This window comes from Thunnus albacares, chromosome 20, assembly GCF_914725855.1.
Source record: "Thunnus albacares chromosome 20, fThuAlb1.1, whole genome shotgun sequence".
Taxonomy (NCBI): domain Eukaryota; kingdom Metazoa; phylum Chordata; class Actinopteri; order Scombriformes; family Scombridae; genus Thunnus; species Thunnus albacares.
In genome coordinates, this window is record NC_058125.1 from 25375172 (window position 1) to 25400433 (window position 25262).

Below are 25262 nucleotides of genomic sequence, written 5' to 3' on the forward strand. Positions count from 1 at the left end.
GTTAAGGGACTGTTGTTATCGGTGCCACAAGAAAAAAAAAAAAAAAAAAGATTTGTGGAAAAGTGATATTTTTGAAGTTGTTTAAAACGTGGTGTGGTAATGGTTGGCTGCTGTGTGTCCAAAACTAATGATTTATGCTTGATCTGAGTGTGTTATTGTCTGCTAAAATTATAGAGAAGGCAATAGCTCACACCCACCACCTGACTACATAATCTCACTAAAACAAATAAACACATTCAGTAACACTTTGACTTTTGCAGCATATGTGTTCCTGTTTCCTGTTGAACTTTGTGACAAAGAGAGTTTCAATGACATTTTATTTTAGAAGTCATCATTCTTATCATGTGTTCGCAAGCTTCCTGAGACAACTATTTATATTTTGGCACTAAAGAAAGAGGAAATAAAGACAAAGCTCTGAGACAGTTCAGGTTACAAACAATGGATGGTTTCTGCTCAAACTGCTCAATTTCTACACCTTCCTGTACTTTCAAAAGTTTCACATTTTCGCACATTTAAACTCATTTACACTATCACTTAGTTGTAATTAATTAATTGGAAGTGTGCCAATTTTATCAGTCCCTTTCAAGGAAATTATACAAAACTCTGGCACCTGTAAGTTTTGCTGAAGAAATAACCACAAACCAGCAGAGATAAAATCACAGTTTCCTTTTATACAGATTGTAAAAAGGTCGAAAACAAGAGTCAGAAATTGCACTATAAAGGTTTCCCCTTTTCCCCAGGTACGTTCAGTAAAAATACAATCCAGTATTTCAGACGACTGGATCACTTGAATCTGAATATATACTGATTCAGTATTATACAAAAAGCAAATGTTTAAATATACACACATACAGTATATTCCCTGATTTGCAGTCTTTGGTTTTCTTTTCTTCCCTCCATCACATACATACAGTATGTTGTCACTGCTAGTAATGAAATAAAGATATTTTTCTTATTAGTTTAAATATACAGACAGTAAATCTGTGTTATTGAAGATGTTAGTCAAGTTTTAGATGAGTGGTGATGATAAATCCCCAGAACCTCGACCCTTCATTGTCGTGGCTCAGAGAGGAGTCCAGAGTCCTCGGTGACCGTCTCAAAATCCAAACGGAGAGAAAAGGCAGCTAACATCCTCGTCTGTGTTGTTGTTATGGAAACATCCTGATTCACCTCACAATGCATTTATCCAAACTACTGATTCACATTAAAAAGGCACTGAAAGTTTAGTAGAGCACACACGGTGTTCTGATCACAGTGTGGCATCTTTTTAAAACATAAAAAGTAAAAAGTACACTTGTGTGCTTTAAAAAAAAATAGTCGGGAGGCAAGAACAAAGACAAAATAAGTTAAGTCTCTTAAACTAAATACAATTTCAGTTTCAAATATTTGTGTTTTTTAGGTTTTTTTACCTTCCACAGTCAAACACACACAGACATACAGTACAGACAGACTCAAAGAGAGAAAATAGTCTTAGTAAATGTCAGAATAGAACATGGCCACTGCCAGCAGTGCTCTGACCATCTATTTAGGGCGGGGAAACAGGATATTTTAAGCAAGTGGCCAACTCAATTGCAGTCTTGTCCCTTGTCAACATGTTCTATTATACAGACAAGAAACTCCACTTCAACTCAGCCAGAGACTGATTGTATAGTAAAGTCTTCCCAGTAAACATGTTTTTGGTGATTTGCAGGTCAAAACAAGTTAGAAACCGGACTAAATCTGGGTGAAGGGTCATCTCTCCCTCAGCTGGACTTCACAGCTGTGCTTTAAACCAAATGCTAATGCTAGCGAGCTCACAATGGCTGGTGATTTTCTTTATTTTTCCTATCGTCAACAAAATCTCATGTTTGGAGCCAAGTCAACAATGAATTGTCTGTGTATCCAAAGCCTGATATATCTTATTCCTCTGTGCTGTAGATCCCTGTTGTCGTCCAAAAACTATTAAAAACACGTCAATGAGCCACAGCGCTGCACTGGATGACATGTTCCTTCATTAAGAAGAGTTTGGTCACATTAGTTTGTTTAGAAACGGCTCCAAAGACTAATAACAGTGATCACATTTTCAGTCTCTGGAGAGTAGTCCTATGTAAGTCAGATGCCATATTTAGAATATTACATTGTACATTGTAAATTTCTTGAAAAAGTTCAGTACAAAGTCAGGAGGTTGTGATATGTAACAAAACAAGCTAGTGAAGCTCTGTAAATGGATCTGCGTGTCTGCACATGCTCAGTGGCAACTGTCTTACACAGAACTACTCTCCAGAGACTGAAAATGTGATTGTTGTCGTTGTTAGTCTTTGGAGCCATTTTTTTAAAAAAATTAACGTGACCGTAATCTTTGTGGTGAAGGAACATGTCACCCAGCGGCGTGGCTAACTGACGGGTTTTTAATAGTTTTTGGACGACAACGGAGGTCTACAGCATAGAGGAATAAGACACATCAGGCTTTGGATGCACACACAATACTTGAATGTATTTGTTGACAATAAGACAAATATAAAAAATCACCGTCCATATCCTTAACTAGCAGATAAGATGTGTACTGTGTGTGTTAGCATGATAACATTTGCAAATTAGCACTAAATAGCTGATGCTAAATGCTAATTAGCTAAATGCAGATGGGAATGTCATTAGGTTTGCAGGTATTTGGTCCTAAAAGTGAAAGTTTGACCTGCCAGTGACACTACATGAAAAGTCACAGTCATTAAGATACATCATCTGGGAACCACGAACATCTGTACAACGGTTTGTGCCAATCCGTCTGGTATATGATGAAATATTTCAGTAGATAAGTGAAGGCTTTGATCTGATTTATCCTCTGGGGAGCTTGAATACCACATGACCACACAGCTACAGCAGCTAAAATCTTTTCAGCCATATTTAACCTGGTTTTAACCTATTTCTCTGGACTTATTCTGACCTGAAAATCACCAAAAATATGTTTTCTGGGAAATTTTGTTAAAATTAGATAAAATTTTGGTTGATAAATAACATTAAATCTGCGCCTAAACAATCATAGCAGCTGTCAATTAATAAAAAATTTTAAAAAATCCTTGTTTCCTTCATGAAAAGAAAACCTCTGCTACTGTTTGTTTCGCTCAAGTCAGAGAGTCATGAACAGTCATTGCGAAAGGAGACAGGCAAGGTCACCTGCTTTTGAACTTCCTGTCTCCCCTCGACTGTGCCGGTAACATGTATGCTGAGTAGACAGAATGACTTCATCTCTGGTCGATCTTAATTCACTTGTGCATGTAGAGCTGTATGAGCCCCGCCTGGTGCAGCTGCTGCCACAGAGTCATTTCCATACGCAGATCGTGGTTGATGAAGAAGCCCACCGAGTGGTAGCTTCTGTCGTAGTAGTGGTCAGAGTAGTTCTTATAGTCCGGGGTCATGAAGCCGTATGCGCTCACCTTTATCAGCACAGGAAGCACAAAAGCCAATCAAAAAAAACAAAACAAAACAGAGAATTAAAAGACATTCTGATATCTGATTACCTTAAAAATCTACCAAAATGTAAAAGTTAGCAGTGGGCTTTCAATTTGTGATTTAATTTACTACATGTTTTGACTTGACCCACTTAGCCTGAGTCATTATATTCCAGCTTATTTCCATTTCGGCTGTAGACAGGCTGAAAAACAGGTTCTTAAAAGTGATGACATGCTTTGGACTCTGAGAGGAACTGTGGGGTGATCCGTTAAATAAATCAAACAGTTGGCAAGGCACTGCACAATTTCATTTTCCCGAGTGCACTTCTACAGAACTGTGGTTTGAATGAGTCACTATCAGCCCCTCATCAAGGCTACACAATAACAGAGATGCAGGACGTGCTCTTACAAGGCCAGCGGCGAAGAGTCAAAACATTCTCACGCTATCAGACAAGTGCAGCCTTGTACCAGAGTAAATAAACAACAACGTAAAGTGCACCAATGGAGGATCCTACCTGGTCACAAGTGTGCAGCGCAGCCAACAGCATCGTGGCACCTGTTGACGGACGGTAAATGTCCTTATATTTGGTTTTCAGAGCTTTAGATCGAAGGAATCTGCAACAAAACAAATAAATATGTAGTGTCACTCTGGAGCTTTAACTGGGCAAAAGTGAGAGAAAGAAGACATGAAGGTTGCACACAAGTAGTTTGCAGTGGTGAAAAGAGTAATCAGATATTTTACTCTGTTACAAGTGAAAGTCCTGCTTTCAAAGTTCAAAAATATTAGCATCAAAGTATACTTAAAGTGCCACAAGTAAAAGCAGTCATTATGCAGAACGGCTGATTTCAGAATAATACAGTATATTATATTAATGGATTATAATCATTGATACATTAAAATGCATGAAAATCACAAATGTTGCAGCTGGTAAAAGTAGGTTTTAACTACTTTATATACTGCCAGATAGCATAATCTATGAAAATACTATACATCAGAATATTATTAGTTGATAATAATTTGTATTAATAATATGAATCTACAAAGTAATAAAGCTGTCATAAATGGATAAAATGTAGTGCAGTAGATGTATAAAGTAGCATAAAATGGGAAATACTCAAAGTACTGGAGTGCTGTATTGATAGTTTGACATCACAGTCCTCTTTTGAACTCTGTCACAGTGTGGGGACTTTCCAGCAGCAGCACACTGTGGTTTCAGTTTATCTATTTGACACGTATGTTAGTCTCTCACCTATTTCTGAGGTAACGGATGAAATCAGGGTGATACATCTTCAACTTTCGAGCAGACACGTCCTTTCCGAAGTACTTGGATGGACTGTGGAGCAAATATGATATATTACTTACAAAAGATCACACACACACACACACAAATCCACCTACGAGATCAAAAGGACTGAAAGTTTAGCAGAAGATAAGATTGCTTTGTACTTATTTTAAACATTTACATGCTAGCGTTTGCACTTCAGCTCTTTCCTCTAGATAGACACAAGCATTGCAAAACATGAGAATAGTGTGAATACGGAAATGATGAAGATTAGACAATGTGTAACAGTGACTGATGCAACAACTGCTCAGTTTCCACGTGCTCTGTACAACAAGCCTAGAAAGAGTAAAACTAAAATCAGCCTATAGAGAGATTTTAGCTTTCAGTTTATGGCAGTATGTTGCTGCTCAGTCACCATGAGTCGGCAATTACATGTCAGAGCTGCAGAACTATTAATCCAGTGTGCTGTATTTATAGATTTTGAAGAGGAAGCTTGTGTGAGAGATTTGCGGCTAGTTTTAAACCATTTTTACTCGTCTAAAAAACCAGTTACCATCAACTGAACCAGACTACATACAGTACAGATGTTTAGATTCTTATAAATAATGTAAAACCAGCAGGGATTCATTCTGTAGCGTGACTACGACCCCAAATATACATCCAGAGAGTCATAAAGAAAAACAAATATTGGTTTAATTTAAGTGTCTTCTGTTTACTGAACTTTGTATGAATTTAACTGATAAATAAAAAGTATTCATGAGCATCTTTACTTTTAGTGCTTAAAACTTTTGCACAGTCACTGTATATACACACATTTACACAGAAGGTGGAAAATGTACTTATACAATGCTGAAGTAAAAGACAAAACAGTAGAATTAAAAGGGTAAAAGTACAGAAGTACTATCAGAAAATGTACTTAGAGTATCAAAACTAAAAGTACTTGTACAGAAATGCCACTTTCAGAGTGTTATTTTATTTATTATATTATTGGATTATTATTATTGGTGCATTTACACATAATATGGGATGAAAAAATCCCATGTTGATATGTTTATGCATTGAAGAGCTTCAGACAACTCAAGGTTGTTGCGTGATTGCAGAGTTAGTTTTTTTTTTTTTTTTTTTTTTTTTTTTTTTTAAATCTGGGTTTAATTAACCTAGAATGATGGACTTTGGCTGACACAAGGCGTCCATCTTTGTTTGGTTTTCAGCGACATCCGTATTAAATCAAGTTACACCGAATCAAACGTCACACAAGTCAAATATATCAGAGCGTCCAAGTCGTAATTACATTTTGTTTGTTGAACGTGAACGCTATTTACAAGTTGGAAACTGTTCATAACAAAAAGTCTGATTATATGTGTATGAAAAATGAGGTGACTTGTATCTGCTGTACAGCTGTCAGATAAATGTAGCGGAGTAAAAGGAACAACAATCTCCCTCTGAAATACCTCAAAATTTGTACTTCAGATCTTTGGTAAATGTATTCTTTTGTAACATAAGTATGTTATTTTCCACCACTGTATACACATAACCATTATGAAAGAGTGAAAACATCTAAAATAAAAGAGCAAACAAGACTGTGATTTCTGGAAAAACTACAAGAGAAGCAGATTGATAAAGTACAAAGAGTTGTGAATGAATGAGAGACGTAAAGAGGAAAAAGAACATGACGAGAACATCATCAAGACTCAAATTGCATCATCTTTTACGACGGCTAAGTGGTCCTTACTCTTTGCCTCGCTCGTTCCCTCTCTCTACTGGAGTGTGTGTGGCCGCGGCCTTCATCAGCAGGTAATCACGGTCATGATCAGGCAGGAAGATGTATCGTGTTTCCTGTTGGAGAGCAGCACAGTTTGATATGAACCAGGCCTCATTATTTTATGATTTTATGTCTGTGTTTTACCATTAAGAGGATGGTATCATGCACATTTCCAGGTCTGTTTTTATATTACTGGAATATCTTTAAGTGGTTTACAGATATAAACTCCTTATTTTATCTTATCTCATATTGGCTCTTGCAGCCCCCTCAGTTCAGCCTCTGTCTGAAACAGGCAGTTTTAGCTCCTGTCTCTTTAAAGCCCCGCCTCCTGATGAGCCCACTCTGTTCTGATTGGTCAGCCACCTCTGGAGGCTCCGTAAACAAACAAGAGGAGCCGGATTTTGCTTCTTTTCCCCCATTTTTTACTGCATATCTGTACATGTTGGAGCCTGAATCCGATACGAAATATGCGAGTGAGCAACGTAAACAACCCGTGGAACAACCTTAGCAACAAAGACTACAGAACAGACACCATTTGTAGGCCAGTGTGATGGAGACGTAAAGGTTACTTTGCAAGCAGAGCGTCGGAGCAGGCTGAAGCCCTGACATTTGACTCACAGGCGACATTTTTACCTACATGTTTGACATTATAACAGCATATGAATGACAGAAAGTATCTAATGTCCCCTTTAAGGCCATAGACATTATGCTGACCTCAGACAGAGGGGGTCCTTTATACCCAACGCCCGCATAGCTCCTCATTGAGTTCATCAGTGTGTTGGTGGAGAATGTGTAGTGGGTGGTCCGAGACCCCACGTCCTGTTCAAAGCCCTTTATGATTGCCCCGTTGGTCCTGAAGATCACAAGTGTCCACAAACACGGATCAAAACACACACAAGCACAAAGACGTGCATGGAAACATAAACAAGAGTTCTGTTAATTATCATTTGCATCATCAGTCAATGCAGCAAACACACATCAGTCTCTGCACTGAGAGGACTCTACTGATTCAGATTTACTGCCAGAAATGCCTTTTGACAAACATCAGAGACCAGTGGGGCCTGAGGTATGAGAGAAGCAGCTGTTCAGGGTCCTTCAGCTCCAAACCAGCTGAAAATCGTAAACTCTAATTAGCCTCCTCTGTTCTTATCATCGTTTGAATTTAACTATTTACACTCACTGTATTTGTTGAGGCACCGACAGTGCTGGTACCACCAAAAAAAACTTCAAGTATCAAGTTGATGGAGCAGTTTTGTCAGCTTCACCTTTGTCAAACCCAACTTATAAGTAAAACTAACTCAGATAAAAGTTTAAAAAGCTAAAAATCCTTAGCTTAACTCAAGATTTTAACTATTTACTCTCCCTGATTTCATTGACAAACAGTGTTAAGATTTGAGTATTTAGTGGATTATACACTAAAAAATACACAACTAGGAAGTGCTATAGTACGTTTTAGGATTTGGGGGTGTTACATCAAATTTTGTGATTATAAAAATTACAAAACTGAGGAAAACTATAATAAATTTTATGATGAGGGGACATTAGAACAAATGTTATATATTTGTCATTATAAAAATGACAAATTTTATAGGTGCTACAACAAAAATAGTCTGGTAATAACAATTACAATATGTGACATATGTCTTCTTCCTCTTATTATTATTATTATATATGTCTTATTACAAACTTTAGGCCCTGATTCAATACTATAACAAATTGTAGGATTTAGGGGTGTTACAGCAAATTTGATGATTTAGTGATGTTACAAACTGCAAATTTGTGGAGCACTATAACGCAGTTTTCAAGATTGTATAAAAACTGCAATCTTGAAGGATGTACTATAATAATTTGGGATTTGGGGGTGTTATAATAAAATTATTGATTGTATTTTTAAGTTACATAATGCTTTTTATTTACTGTTTTCCTTGCACGTTGCATAAAAATGACACAGTTTTTACCAGGTTCATTTGTCTGAGTGACTTTATTACAACTGTAAAAGATTATAAATTGTCTGTTGCTCTGCACATTTGCACATTTTTGGGGGGAAAACATGTATAAAAGGTTTTTTGGGTTTGTCAGGATATAACTGTGCTCTAGGAAGGAAACTCTTAGGATTAGCAGGATTACTTTACAAAGCCAGAGTCAGTGTCTACCTGAAGACATAGTCGTGACCGTCGATCTCCTTCCCTTTCTTTGAATCCTTCAGTATGCCTCCGTTTCCCACCACAGCACATCGGATACACTCAGATCCGTTGCTGTGATTCTCCCAGTCGTCCAACATCTGCCGGTTAGCAGAGGAGTTGAGCACAGAGAGAGTTTCCACCAGCGCTGTTGACACACACACACACACGTACACAAAGCAGAGTTAATCTGGATGTAATCTATTTAACACGGTCTTAAAAAAAGATCCATGAATCATGAGAGAAAGATTTGCTTCACAACTGATTTTTTTGTGCCTATGTAATTGCCTTCGCCCACAGATTCAGGTTGTGTTTTGGTCTGAAAAGAAAGAAAATCACCCGCGGCTTCATGTGTGGGCCCACAGACAGGAAGCTGCTATTATCTCAACATGATAATCATCTTAACTATGATGAGGCCCATATTTGGAAAGCAAATTTTTGATAATAAAACAGGCAGTACATCATCAGCTTTGAAGGACCTTCAGTGTCTACACAACATGTCTATTACTGTTATAAAAAGACGGTCGAACATTACATCTCCACCATGAAGGTCATGTTAGCAGGAGATTTTTTATTAAATTTCTGTATTTGCTCATGATATTCAGATGCAGACTTCCTCAAGGGCAATTTGAAAGCCAGTTTGCAAACAAAAGGACACATCTACAGTTCATTTACGCACATAAAGACACCGTTAGAAAGAGTTGAAATACACAAGATTTCATGCATCTTTTTCTTGAGCTCCTGTTGTTAAAATCTGGTTTTATCACCTATAGAATTTCACTTGCTTTTATACTTACATAGTGCATATTCTTAAATAAAATTGATTTCAATAAATTGCCGGCAACTAACACAGTTTAAATACAATAAAGCTTGTTGCTTGACTTGTGCAACACAGTATACTATATATACACACACACACACACACACACATATATATATATACACAGAACTGGTTTGTATGACATGTAGTCCGATCATGTCGGAAATCAAATGTGTTTACAGCTGTTCTGAACTGAAGAAACGTGGTGTTGGTTAAAGCTACTACTTCCAAGTTAGGCAACCTTCATCGTCATGGCTACAATAATAACGACGGGGTTATGGTTAGGGGACGATTGTAGTTGTGGTTTTTATAAAAAAGAGCTATTCAATTGTCCAACAAGCAGTTCTGATGGAGTATACTGGCTCCTTAAGGGGGGGGTCAAGAGGGGACTGCAGCTCATTTTTTGCCCCCGGGGTTCTCTAGTGGGTTAATCTGGCCCTGATTTAGGGGATTGTTAAATTATTACGTGTTCTTTCAAAACTCATTTCAGTTTAAGCCAACCAAATACTCTGTTACTTACTCTTGTAATCGATCCCTCCCCAGCCATGTGCTCCTGGGTATTTGCTCAGGCGCTGGTGCTGTTCACGTGTGGTGTGATTGGCCCACTGTAGGACTGGAATATTCTTCAGAAAACGCCCACCAAAGTCTGTTTTTGCAACTCTACTTCTGATACCATCGGGGCAGTCCTGAGAGGAGCAGATAACACAGCCTTGTTTATCATCAGACCACATGCAGAAAGTCTCACATCCACCACAACACAGAGGCAACATACAGTCATGATCATTACAAAGCCAGCATCATTAGTTCCTCTTGTCAGGTTGCACAGCCTCTATATTAACCTCCAGACTCACTGGAGGCAATTATCCAGTAATTACACGGCTACAAAAGAACAACGCAAACACGAGGAATGATGCTGGAGGTTTGATTCGACAAGAGAAACATTCATTTTGATCTTTACACGGATACACTTTGCCGATGCATAAAACACAAAACCACATGTGGGTGGATGAGGAAGCATGAAAAGGTTTCACATAAACACATAAACAACTTTATCTCATTAATTGTGTTATCTGCTCCTCGTTCTCTGTGGACTCAATTATCGATCCGGTCTGTGTGCACTCGCTTCTCATGTAACAGCTCAAAGCTTAAAGTGCAACTCAGGCTTTACTTTGCAAGTTGTTTCATACAAAAATACATGAGAAAATCATATGATAATGATCCGATTGATCATATAAGTCTATTTTTTTCATCAAACTCTTACAATATCCTATCATTTTTTCATAATATCTCCCATTCTTCCTCTGCCTTTTCCCCTCGCTGGACCATCTGACAAGGCAACAAAAACATTCTGCAATGATGACACATATTTAGGATTCAGTGTCGATGACACATATTTAGGAGGTAGTAGGGAGATGGTGAAACAGAGCCAGGCTCTAGGAGACATGACTCAATTTTCTGATACGTATGTACTGGGAAGACGGACTCGCCCAAGTGTGGGAGCCGCCCGATGACAGCATCTCAAATGAGACAAACAAAAACATACGTGCAACCATCTGCCCGAAGGAATAGAAAGCTTCTGGTTTATACAGAAGATTATGTCACATACATCAGAAGTTTACAATGAATCTGTCTTTATTTTTGCATAATTAATTAATTGTTTAACCTATTAAATGTTCAAAACTAGTGAAAAATGTCTGTCACAAGTTCCCAAAACCTAAAATATTCAGTTCAAAATATGCTTTAAAAAGAGAGAAGCATTCAATTCTCACATAGTTGGCTACGTGTTTTCAATTAAAACAAATTGGATCAGTGCGTTCAATATAAAGCTACAGACAGCAGCTGGTTAGCCTAGCTTAGCATAAAGACTGGAAACAGATGGAAACAGTTAGCCTAGCTCTGTCCAACAGCACCTCTAAAGATGAAAAACCAAAGTGTAAAATGACAAATTGCAATTTTATGGTTCGTTATGTACCATAATCTACCGCACTAGGCACAACTAATTGATTTTTTTTTTTTTTTTAATTCAATTGATTACATTTGTTTAGCCTATTTAATGCCTGTCACAGGTTCCAATAACCAAAGATGACGTCTTTAAATTGCTCGTTCTGACTGACCAGCAGTCCAAAACCCAAAGATACGAATTCAAAATACATAAGAAAGATAAAAGCAGTCATTTGAGCGGCCAATTTTGGGCATTGTTGCATGATAACTGATTTAAACGATTAGTTGAACATCAAAATTGTTTTCCACAACGATAAAAACAAAACAAATTTGTCGTTTTACGGTGCATTAAGTTATTTTTTGGTCAGGCACAGTTTAGGTCTTTTCACTCTTTATTGTGACAAAATCTTATGACAGCAGAATCATTTGACAGATGCTATAATCACATAAACATTTTACACATAGAGGCTTTAATTTTATGTTAATAAACCAATTAATTAATGGCTTCATTATCTATTTTAAGAAGATCAGAGGTCTGCACAGATAAAGAGGTGGAACTCACTGTTTGTGGAGGGACGTTGTCACTCATGTAAGTGTCTCCAATGAAGGGAGGCTCTGTCGGTCCAGGTGCCTGTGTGGGCCTCCGAGGCTGCATCGTGGGGCCTTTGGTGCTGGTCCTGGTCCTGGTCTTTGCTTTATCCACAGCATCAGACCCCGAGCTGGACTTGGAGACATCCGGGACTTTTTCCTCTGCTGGTTTGTGTCCAGCAGCTGTGGATGTTTGAGTCTTTAAAGTTGGAGTGTGTGTGGCACGTGTGTGTTCATGCGGAACAGTTCGGGTGGAGACGGGGGGCGGATGGGTCCGCTGGTCGCTGTTGATCTGTCTGTCGAGAGGTTCCTCAGAGTCTTGCGAGTCGCTGCGGAGAACAGAACAACATTTGGCATTTAGCCTGGGCAGGTCATTGCTGGACATGAATCATCTGAAAGCCTTCGTCTCCGTCAACATGCCCTCATATGGTGACCTGCGCTTTTCTTAAAGGAACATGTCGACATTTTGGCTTATTTGCTTTATGTGCTAAACTATTTCTTGGCCGGGTGCAGTGACTTCCTGCGGTCTTGTTGTGTCTCCAAGCCAAGAACTGAGAAAAAAAAACAGTTGTTGTTTTTACACTAACATCTTCAGCAAGAACGTAAGCAATGATACTTCCAAAACTGTTGACTTGTTCCTTTAAAAAGGGTCAGCTGTAGCACTGCTTTGGCGAAGTGATTTATTGTGTAAAGAATCAGGTTTAAAAGGTGAAGAATGTCTGCTATGTTTACAGAGTATAAAACAGAGGACACTTGCAGAATGTTGCACGTTGTTATTTATTGTATATTTTTAAACAAGCAGGTTGCACTTTCTTATGTTTCATTGTGGTATAATGGTGATAAAATGTAATATTAGGAAAATGTGGTACTTTTCTAGAGGAGATCCACATCCATTGTAATGATAACTCTTTTTTTTTTTTAGACACAGGGGTCTTTTTTGGGTACAGCTGAGGTTTATGTTGTATTTTTCCTTTAATGTCTTTAGTTTATGTACTGTAAATGAACGTACTGTACTATGTCTACCAGTGAACAAACTGTTCTCTGTTTTGTCAGCTTGTACACTCCTCACAATGTCAACTATGAAACAGTGGTCCTGCTACCATAGAACAGGGTGTCACCAGTTTCACAACAGGTTTTTTTTTAAAAAAAAAAAAGGGACTGTGTGTCTGAGGGGATTATACTGGGCAAATAGAAACTATCTGCACGGCCAAATGCCACACACAACATGTTATTTGTCACGTTTCGACACAATAACTCATTGATTATGTATATATGAGGAAATTGGAGGATCTGAAATCTGTGGAGGAAAATAAAGTTAATTAACGACTTAGTTTCACACTGCATAACTTGGAAAAGTGAATACAGTCATGAATTAAAGGGGGCCTTGTTGGATAAAACATGACGTCACATATTTCCCAATACCAGATTCTGGCAAAATGTAAATCAAAAAATCAGAATGTGATGACAGTAGTGGGGGTTGAGTGTAAAAGTTAGTACTTGACGAGAGTTTATTATCTATTAATCTGTTTAGTTATTTTAAAGAAAACCTTATAATTTAGACTGAAAAATGTCAATGCCAATTTAAGAAGTAAAATGCCAGATACACATTATTCAAAAACAATACTGGCATGTCCATTAATTACTGGTTTAACTGATGTATGGCATGTGGGATGAATGTTTTTTTTCTTTTTTTATACAGATACAGATATGCCAGACACGATTTTGTCTGGCATTCGTTCAGCTGCGTTGTCATACTGATAAGCTACTTGGGTTTTGTTTACAGCTTTGTTGCACTGCCAAGTTTGACTACTGAGGAAATACTTGAGATATGAAACCAAAAAACAAAAAGTTCAGAGGGTTAAATGTTGCGTCTTTATCATTTAAACTGAAACTCCAAGTTCTCCTTTTCTTCTTCTGGATGACTTTTATTCCCCCAGTGGAGTCTTTGTGAAGTGTTTTATAGGCATAAACTGTTCAAAACAAATATTTCAGCATGTTCCTGTTGTACATTATGACCAGCAGACACACGCTGACAGAAAAGAGTGCCTCAGCCTCAGGTAACCATGGCGCTCACTCACCCCCCTCGTGATTGGCTCAGTATTATTATCCTGAAGCAACAGATGCTGCTGATGTCTCTCTCAGCGGTGAGTAAACCTCATAAAGCCCGGCGATAAGGTCACAAATGTAATAAAGCTGCTGTATTAAAGTGTAATTTGCACTTGTTAATGTTAAACTAAGAGACGGCAGGAAACTCGGTGCTGTTTGTGTTTTATAGGTCACCTTGAAATAGATTGTAGAAAGGAAGAGAGAAGGAAAGAATTACACTATATTAATTAAATTCTGCCGCTAACCATATGTGTATATTGTTCTCCTGCAACAATATTTTGTTTTTTCCCTATTTGAGGCTTTTAAAGCAGACGTTGAGCTCAGGTTTTTTTTGTGAGAGGCAGCGGTGGATCCAGGACATTTTGACTGAGGACGGAACACAAAGCTGGTGTGACTACGGCATAACGAACCTTAATGAATGATCAACATGTGTAAATACAGATGTTCAGTGTATCACATTGCTTCAACTTACAGATAAACTCGTGTTAGCATCCGTTGTAATGTTTGTACTCAAGGGCAGGTTGTTGTTTGTACATTTTATAACACATTATTAGACTAAAAGGTGCCGTGCCGACCTCCCACAACGACTAAAGGTACCGTTTGATTCAGTTTAACATTTCCACCTATCACAGTCTCTGGGAGGCTGTGGTTAATTAAACACGTCTATTTTTGATCAGTAATTATGTTCAGGATACATATTTTCCAAGAGCCGTTTCTCTGTAGTGGAGTGAACATATTAAATGTTACAGGTTAATAATGAAGCTCAGGGGCCACCTGTGCAAAACATATGTAAAACAGTTGACAGCAATGTTATTCATATCATTGTGGTGTTAACTCAGCTAGCATCGGCTCTACTATCTCTGAACTGTAATATCAGTGGACTTCACTTAATTTAAGCATCCTGTATGCAACGCTACAGACATCTAAATGTGTAAAACAGTGCACCTTAACATTTCCTACACAACAGAAACAATATTGAGCGTACATAAAACATATTTTCTGCATGAACAGCACTCTCTTACTCAGTACAACTAACTGAAAACATCACATTATAGTTGCACCTTTAACCTTTCCAGCTTAAATCTCTGTAGGCTTTGCAATGTTGTCACTCTTACACACCCTGAACACACATCTACATGCCACAATAAAATGCTATTGAACAAAACTGAACAAATTACTGTGGTGGGTGTACATAAACGAAACACTTCACGGGCTTTATACTACCCGTTTCCTAGAAATATTCTCACTCTTACACTCCCTGAACACAAATAACATCATCTACATGACACGTGCTATTAAACAAAACTGAACAAACTACTGTTGTTGGCGTAGATAAACTAAACATTTCACAGGCTTTATTGCATCAACACGGCCGTTAACGCTGTCTGTTAACACATACGTGGACCTCGAGTTCAAATTTTTTTTGGTCAAATGTTGTGGGGTTGTTTGTTTATGTTGCCACGGAGATGCCACTGTCAATCAAATCTAATTAATTCATTAATTTATAACCTGATGCACAGCATATTTCCTTGGTAGTAGTAGAGCTATACTACTAGCTTGCAGGAAAAGTTTCTAAACTGAGTCACAAACGCAGCTGATAATGTTTTCATGGCTCTGTTGTTTTTCCTGATAAGAAAAAAAATCATTAAAATAATAAGATGAAAATGAAATAAATACTACTTGTATGTATAAAGTATTGTATGTGGTTTGTTTTTAGGAATGCAGGGTAAATGAGCCCTACCTTTAAACCACTGTACACTATCAAGTCAACTATCACACCCACCGCTTAAGAGTTATATATAAAGATCAGAGGTCATCGCCAGCATACCTGTGTCTTCATTTATGAGGCCTCGCTATCTAAGTTGCCAAGATACTTAACATCCTTGGTTGAGCTCAGAGTTAATAACCATGACACGAGGTCACAGAGCAGGTTGGCTTCAAAAGTTCCTCATACAAACTCTGGTTTCAGGTAACACGGTATAAACCTTTACTACTGGAATAACCTGCAACACAGCTTCAAGTCAGAGACACTTGTTCCTCTGAGGGGAAAGTTTTACTGGCTGCTATTCTTCATTATGTTTCTGATTTGTTTTAAGTTGTGTGTCTGTAATGATTATTTTGTGAATGAACCGTAGTATTTTAATCCTGGCTGTATGTTGATCTCAGTCAGATTTCCTGAATAAATAAAGCTTAAAAAGGATAAGTTCACAATTTTTCCGAGTGTGTCTTAAAACAACAGTCAGGTGTCCATAGTAACAGTGAAAGAGGTTTTCCTCGCTGTAATCATTCCTCCTGTTCATACTGGATATTAAAAGATCCTTCAGATGTGTTTTCAATAGAAGTGATGGAGGCCAAAATCCACAGTGTGTCCACACAGTCATTAAAAAGTTGATGTGAAGCTTCTATGAGGCTTCAGCAGTCTGAGTTAGTCATATCAAGTGGATATCTGACACATTTAGCATCAAATTCCCTCTTTGTGTTTCCTCGGACAGTGTTTCCCTGTTGAGCTGCAGGTGGAAGTATAGTAACAAAAAGAGGAACTTTGGCACTAAAAAGACTGTAACGTTGAAAGATATCTACTTGATTTGACTCATTTGGACGCTGAAGCTTCATATTAGCTTCAGATAAACTTTTAAATACATTTTTGCACAGAAGGAGGACTGTGGATTTTGTCCCCAACCATCACTTCCATTAGAAGTGCCTTATGAAGAGATCTTCTGATGATCAGTATGAACAGGAGGAATGATTACAGCAAGCAAAACCTGTGTCAGTGTTCATCTGGGCTCACACCAGCACTGCCAGGCCATTGAGTGCTTACATACAAGGAAAAGTCAGGATAACACAACAAAGCCCTGAGGCTTATTTCCAGTGTTGTCCCTCTGGGGATGCGGGGTATGTGGCGGAGAGGTCAAGATGGCAGAGCTTACATGGAAAGAATAACAACAATAATAATATAATACAATACAATGACCGGTGCCAACACTCTTACTCAACACCTGCTAATGATTTTATGATTTCCTGGTTCCTGATTTATTGCCACGTGCACATATGTTTCCCTCCCCAGGTTACTCATAAACCTGGGAGGAACAAAGGACAGCACCGTGCACAAATTCATGTACAATGCACAATCTGAGAGACTCTTTCCTGTACTCTCAACCGCCCAAGTCTCTCAAAATGAGAAGGGTCAAGGTGAGTTTCAGAATAACCCTGACTACTTTGTTTTGAGAAGTTTGAAGTCTGTTTTGAAGATATTAAGTTATTTAGGCCATTGTACCATGAACAGCTGGCATAGTCAAAATAAGACTGAACATTAGCTCCTGCCAAGGTCACCATTGCTTTCCTGTCCAGAAATTTTTAAAATTCTGGCTAAGAAGCGTATTCTTTGATCGACCTTGGCGAGCATCTTTTCAGCCTGGCCCACTCCTGACATACAGCTATCCAACACACAGCCAAAGTACAGTGTCACCAAACAACAACGTTAAAACCAGGAGCGAGAACTTGTTATCAGTCATCCAGCTGTTTACATTAAGAAGTTCTGCACTCAGTGTACTTTGAACTATGCTTTTATCTTTATGGGAGACAGAACTGCAGAGTCATCAGCGTATACAAACATACATCAGGTCTAAGAAGAAAGAGTGGGCCGAGTACACTTCCTTGTGGGACTCCACAGTCTATAGACCTATGATGAGACTTTGACCCACCAACGTCTACCACCTGTTTCTTATCTTTCAGAGAATAACCTACCCATCTGACTGCTGTCTCATTAATATCAATGGCTTTCAAGGCTGGACAATAAAATAGCACGATTCATAAACTGATACCACACAAATTCCCCTTGTCTACCTCCTTCCCGATGTAGTCAGTTAAATACAACAAATGTCGGTGGAGTGGGAGGTTTGAAAGCCAGACTGAAATTCATACAGTAAATTGTATGAGGACAGGAAGTTGTCAATCTGATAAAAAATTATCTTCTCAATTATCTTAGAGTACACAAGATAGAAACAGGCCTATAGTTGAGTGTAGAGAGGAATCACTCTAACAAGTTTAAGATCACTGGTAAAAAAAAAAAAAAAAAGCCTTGCTCAGACAGATACAGTCATCATTTTTCAGTAATGATTTCAGCTGTATTTCTTAAGAATCTAGCTAGAATATTATCAAAACCAGTTGCTCAGACACCTTTGCCAAGGAGAGGCCATCAGCTTGAACCCTTTGCTGAGAGTAGGACTGATGGACATGACTCTCCCCACGTTGTCCTATCTGGCCTGATAACCTTTTAACTAGCCTGCTGGCAACCGATGTGAAATAATTAGTGAGAATGACGTGACCTCCTTCTTATCTGCTGTAACCCTGTTCTCAATGTTTAGACTGATGTTTTCAGCCTTTTACTGTATCCAACACATTGTTTATTTCTCTTCTTAACAGCCAACTTCATCTTCTAAAACATATATTTAAAAGAACAACATGCTTTATCCATGTCAGTACAATGCAATACAAGAGACCAATTCACTTTACTCAGACAATGGATGAATGTGTCTTTGCTATAATTTTCCAGAGACCTAATTGTCCCAGAGTTTTGTCAGTTCAGCACATTTTTTCTATCTTCCTTGTATTACCTTTCCTAGCCTTGTCGGACATTAAAACAAGGTTAATAATAGTTTGAGTGGAGGAACAAATGTGTGTCGGTTCGTTAATCGGTGAATCGGTGAAAACCAAACAGGCGACAGACATTAATTACAGCCTTGGAAAGATCTGTCTTCCTAATTAAAATCACCAGTCATGAATTTAAATCAAATTTCACTCTTAGTACAAACCATTTCCAAAAGTGAAACTATTCTTTAAAGCTTAAATAAAAATTATTACATTTGGAATGAGTATTTCCTCCTCTTGTTTCCATTTTTAGTATTTGTATCCACTAAAAAGTTGCATTTTGCAGGGATTTCACTGTCCTCTTTTGTCAGTCTTCAATATGCTGTACATTCATTTCAATACTAACATGTGTGATGTTGATTTGTTACCAACCCGTGTCTCTCCTCACCCTGCAGGTGACTAATTGGAGTAACCCGGAACACCTGGGACCGGTGTTCCTAGGTTACTTAAGCCCCCGTCTCTGCATCTCCCTACAGGCACCACTTTTGATTTGTTTATGTTGCTTTAGTTCCTTCCTTCTTGCTGTCAAGCATCCTACAACACACACAAACTCTCCACTCATGCATCACACACACACTACTCATACCACTGACTTCCACACCTCAGACTTATTAAATATTTAGTTAAGGTTTTGCTTTGCGTCATTTAATTTGATTAATTTGAGTTATCTATTGTTTAAACATGGTGTGTCTCCCTTTTGTTCCGACCATTTGAGCCGGATCGTAACACGTATGCTTTGACAATAGTGTATCTCAATGTGGTCTTGCCAAAAAAAACACAAAAAAAAAAAACCTTTCAATTTAAAAATTTGAAACTGAAGACATGAGTTCTGTTACATCTAAAAGCTCCAGAGTCTGAAGCTACAGCCGGGAAGTGATGTGGATGTTCACATGGTTATTTTTACCCAGATTAAAGAGCTTTTTATATGAAAGAATCTGTGAACTCACCGTTTATTGCCTTGACACAGACCGCTGAAAAACCAGCCATCTTTTCCATTTTCTCTCCCCCTGACTTAACGCATCTTATCTGGCGTTTTAAACCTGGAGCACTGCCCACAATAACAAAGCTTACATTTCACATAGGCTACGTGTGTCAGAGACCACCTCCAGTGAAATAACTCCGAGGCCTTTTTTTCATTAGTGCAGCCGGAGTGCTGTGTGGTTTCTTTGTTAAAACCACAATGATACAACTAGAGGGGGGAATAAGTGGCGGTTCCAAAAAAACCATGGAACTTTTCATACCGCTCGTGATCTCAGAGTTTAACCCTTTAGCCCTGTCCCATTTTACAACTGAATTCTTCATCATCTCTCCATCTTGTCTACGATTTAGGCCCTTTTGAAATAGCATATGGATACTATAAACCGTGCACTCAGAAAGTATTATTGGACTATGAAAAGTTTTTTGTTGTGTTGGCACTGTTTTGAAGCGCTTTTGATGTTAAAAAGGAAACAATGAGGGTTACTATGAGGGTTAAATCTGACTCTGAAGGTATTAACATTCACGTCAGAGGAACAAATTTGGGAATTGTGAATGTTTTTTTATTAAGAGTCCCCAATTTTTATGCAAGGAGCATTTAAAGCGGGATGTTCATGTCTTATGGGAAGGTAATAACCAGTTTCCAATTTGTAAACTCTGTTCACATTAAATTCCACTGTGACATTCAGATTTATCTACTAAAAGCTTTGATATAAATACACAGTTTGACACTTAATAATACAAAGTGCGTGGAAAGTTGAAAAGTGCAACTGGAATCACATTAAATCATCCCTCTTTGCTGTTTTTCTAATGTATTGTTAATAGTTTTGTATCATTAGAATGAAGAAGAAAGGTCTTTGGGGAAATGCTCCTGTTTATCTCAGCCAGCTATTGACATTAGCTGGGAGGCTACCAGCGTTACACTGTACAGAACAGGATTTTAAAGAGCAACGACCGAACCAGCATCTGAGTGACATTTGCAAGTATGCTCACATGCTGTTTAATTAGCAGCTAAATCGCTATCTAGCCTGCTAACTGATGTTAGCGGTGCACTTTTCCCCCGGTGAATGTTTGTTTGGTGACTTGTTCAACAAGCTAACGTGCAGGACAAGATGTGTGTTCGTGTCTGTAAGTTACATAAGGAGGAGACTTTAGCAGGAGAGCTAACGTGGCTCTTGTAGCGTGTAGCAGGATGCAATCAGGCTCAGTGTGACCTTCTGCTTTGCCTATGATCGAACGACACGTTACTGCTTTACGCAGATTTGATTTAGATTTTAGATTTGATTTTCTGTATTGAAATACAGACTCCAGCTAAGTGGATGATGGAACTGTTATTAATTGAAATGATGTAAAACTAGATGGTGCCCTATCAACAAATCATTTAATTTCTCTCAAAGCAGACATGTTTGCTGTAGCAGCCCAAAAAGGCAGTTTAATTCTAGTTTAAAGTTGGACTTTAATGCTATATTGTCAATAAACAGTATTTTTAAAAACGGACATTCCACCAATAAGTTCACTAGTCATGGTTAGTGCTACTCAGCTGAATAAAAACAGCTGAATCATGTCTTCTGAGTATTTATAGTATATCTGATAACCCCTGATGATGTCATAGTGATGAAATCAGTGTTACTTCAGTTTTCTGGAGCTTGTATTAAAAATTTATAAACAGAAAGTCTGCATTACATACTACTGGATTAGAGTTGGAAAAACTCATGAAGGATTCTTTTAAATTGCTTTATAGGAAATGTAGTATCCAGTGTTTTTAGAGTTTGACCCATACTAGGGATGAAAAGTCAAGATATCTCAGCCTCTGCCGCTTTAATTATAACTCTACTTTTTAAATCTGTCTCTCAACTCTGCAATTATACAACCGTCTTGAATTGTTTGGTGACTTGCTTGCTGTCTACCATCCAACCCACATGATGTGAATGCGACATAACAAAAAGATACCATCAAGTTGCATTATGGGACATGTAGAATCCAGTGGGCTAAAAATCAGCTTCTGTCTTTCAAAAAGTCCAAACTTTATGCAAGTGAAAAACTAAATACTTTCTTTCATCATACATCACATTTAGTGTCCTTTGCACCCTCAGACATCAGCAGACACTTTGTATCTTCCTGTTATGATGCCTTGTTTGACCTCTGTTGCAGTCAGTTTCACTTCCTGTTTGTTTTAGGGGATGTTTTTGCCTTCACTCTGGTTTTCAGCTGTTGAAACACATGATCAGTTGGATCTAGTTCATGTGACTTACTGACCTTACCACTCTGCTTGACTTACTGTACATTTAGGATCTCCATCCTGATGCATTGTCCTAAAGTGTGGGAACTATGTATGAAAAATTGGTACATGCCCTAACACAGTTCACCAAATTAAATGAGGGCATGAAAGCGTAAAAGCAGAACTTTAACCTCATGATCTTTGTTTCATTTGTCAGAGAGCCAAAATAATTAAAAACATCACTGTTGTCAGGGGCAACGATGAAAATAAATCAAGGATAATTACATCCCTGACAAAGTCTGATAAGTTGCATTTCATAATATATTAGACTGTTGTCACCTAAAACCTAAGCATGTATACAAAAAAACACCTGTGCAAGTTCTGTCCCTTAACTCACCTCCTCAACACCTGCGAGAAGCGGAGAGGCATTATGGACCAGGACAGAGGACCCTCCACGTTCACACACAGGACGTAGACGAACAGCACAGAGCTGACAACCAACAGGCCGAGCAACAGCCTCTTCTGGAGAGCCATCCCAGTCATGGAGCTCATGACCCCGGCCGGCACGGTGCGTGTGCTGGCCCTGCCCTCTGCTCGTCCTGAAGGAACATGAGGAGGCAGGCGAGGATGCTATCCCGCTCAGGACGGTTTTTCCGTCTTTTCTGGTGAACCACAGGAGGGAGGGCGGGGTGTCGGTGATGGCGGGGATTTAATTAGCCCTCAACAGGCTCTGGGCTCCACTCTGGGCTTCTTTCAACACTGCTACAGAAGAGAGGGAGGGTGGCAGAGACAGAGAGAGAAAATTGGAACGAGGGCAAAGACTCTGGGGGGGGGGAGCAGGATAGAAAGGGGGAAACTTTATATTTAAGTGTCAACAGAGTCCCAAATAATCCCTTTTTAATGAAACCTTTGCTCGTGCCCTCTCACACAAAGTACAGGATCTTCATATCCTTTTACGTTCCCCTTTTATTCTTATTCTGCTCTCTTTATTGTACAGGCAACTCCTGTTCTTACAAGATACAAAAGAAGACACACTAGCTACAAACAACCACATGTAAAATCATGATACCCTATCCAGGAGGAGCTGAACATTTTCTTCCTGAACAAACAAAATGTAGAAAATGTCAGCTGCAGCTGATGGGTGACAGCAAATGTAATGACAATAAATGCAGGAAACTAGAAACCCTGTTTTTAAGGAAATGCTTTCTCATTGGCCTGTTGTGGTCAAGTGAGGTCTCACTGGAAGTTGAAGCCATTAACATACACTACGAGCACCACCCTTCTCCACTTCTCACCTCTTTGTAAGCAGAGTAATAAACATAGCTCGAGGCCAAAGCCGCTGAACTCTGCTCTACCTAAACCTCTCTTTCTCGAGTTAAGTCTCCAGCTGCTTTCTTAAGCCCGATCAGGAGTAACCACTTAATAACTGGATGAATCAGGAAAATAATAATAACAGGCACTGATGACAATGTGAGCGATACAGTTTCCCAGGCTTGTGCGCTGTAGGGTCTCCTGGCTGAGGCTAAATGGGGAATGGAAAGAATGTGTTGCAGTGATCCGGTGATAAACTCCCATGTCTCTGATAACAGAACATATCAGGATATCTGTATTTTTCCCCAGACAAACAAAAACAAACAAAAAAAAGCTTTAAGTTTACTACTTTAAATTAATGCCTTTTAAAAGTAAGCAGATAATCTCTACATATAACTGATGAAGAGTCAAGAGCGAAAACAAGAGGACACACACACGCATCAGACTGTGTCATGACTCATTCTCTCTTCCTTTTACTCAGAGGACTCCACTCTGTCGTCTCTGTCTGTCTCTGTTTCCGTTACACAGAAACAGAAATCTCTTTACATATATAAATATATATATATATATATATAACACAAAAACATCAAATAAAGAAGAATTAACTGTCTTCTCACCACCAGCCGGTCTTCAGTGTGCTGTGGTAGCAAACTCTCCTTAACGGTAGTCACACTGTAGACATATTCCTGTAAGTTAGAAGAGCTCCGTGCTGCTCATCTAGTGTGGAGCGACTGCACTTCCAGCCTCGGCACTGCTGTATGGGCGGGACCATTGTGAAATGAGCAACAGCTGCTGGCAATTGGTCAACCCCCTCAGCTCTACAGCATGAGGAAGGGGAGGGGGAGGAAGAGGAGGAAGCCCACTGCCGGCTGCAACTAAGTTAGACATGAGCAGGCAGCTCTAAGGATCTCTGCTATGCTCACAATGTGTGGAGACCCTGAATCATAACACACTGAATGACAGGCAGGAGGAGGAGGAAGAGGAGGAGGAGGAACACACACACACACATGTATGAATGTATGAAGACACAGAAACTGTCAAGTGACAAGCAGGAACATGCGGCCTCGACTTCTTGCCACACAGCTGACAGCTCATTCAAAATATAGAGAGGAAGACACTTCACTCCAGAGTCACAAGAGCCATTTACTCCTCCATCCATCCATCCATCCATCCATCCATCCATCCATCCAGCAGCCAGTCAGCTGGGCCCTCCAAGCCAAGTGAGAGTCAATAGTCTGTGTGCCTGTCTGGGTTCGGTTTCCTAAGTGAAAAGAAAGGAAATGTGCTGAAAGGGGAGACACGTTTCAGTACGCACCACCGGTTGCTTTGGCAGTCCGGAGGAAGTGAACAAGCTGGAGGGCAAGGAAGAAAAAAAAAAAAAATAAAGGGGGGAAAACGAGGAGAAGAAGTGGGTCAGCTCTGGACATTTTGTTCCAGATGTATGGGCTGAAACATCCCTGAGGAGGTTCCGAGTTTGTCTACATAAAGCGGCTAAGAGGGAGAGGCAATTAGAGAGCTGTTACTGCAAAATATCCACTTCCAAGAAACAGTTTAAATGTGGAAAAACAACTAAACTATGTACTTAAACGATTTGGATATTGAGCTTCCAAACCAACAACTATTTTGGCAAAGAATTTGGATTCCACTGGGTATTGACAAGAAGTGATTGATGATGTTCCTTCTTCTTCTTCTTCTTCTTCTTATTCGTCTCCAGACCCAGGAGTTATGGTCTGAGAGAGCGAGGGATGATGGGACGCTGGGAGGCTGAGGGGGGGGGGGGGGGGGGGTTGAGGGGACAGAAACAAGGAAACAATTGTCTGTTTTCACCAACACAAACGAGGAACACAGTGTGTCTTCCAGTATTTCTTTTTATTCTCTTTTCACTGATAGATCAGTCACCGTGTATTTCTTCTTCTTCTTCTTCACAGTTTTCGAACCATCACCATGACTTGACAACAAAAAACTAAACTAAAACAAGGTAAGAAAAAAACGGTGCGTTCAAGAGC

At 39.0% G+C, this 25262-nt stretch overlaps 1 protein-coding gene across 2 annotated transcripts; it reads right to left on the reverse strand.

The window, feature by feature from the left end:
• Window positions 1-2402: 2402 nt before the first annotated feature.
• On the reverse strand, window positions 2403-24022 carry st6galnac (ST6 (alpha-N-acetyl-neuraminyl-2,3-beta-galactosyl-1,3)-N-acetylgalactosaminide alpha-2,6-sialyltransferase). Of its 2 annotated transcripts, none has more exons than XM_044338234.1 (10): window positions 23874-24022; window positions 22343-22704; window positions 11974-12328; window positions 9991-10156; window positions 8624-8798; window positions 7185-7323; window positions 6441-6544; window positions 4676-4759; window positions 3941-4040; window positions 2403-3410 (listed from the first exon to the last, which is right to left on the reverse strand). In XM_044338234.1, the coding sequence occupies exons 2-10, from the start codon at window positions 22495-22497 to the stop codon at window positions 3240-3242; spliced, it is 1449 nt and encodes a 482-aa protein (XP_044194169.1). In that variant the 5' UTR covers window positions 22498-22704; window positions 23874-24022; the 3' UTR covers window positions 2403-3239. The 2 variants fall into 2 exon arrangements, with proteins under 2 accessions (XP_044194169.1, XP_044194168.1); XM_044338233.1 differs by having other exon boundaries at window positions 22343-22707.
• Window positions 24023-25262: the final 1240 nt, after the last annotated feature.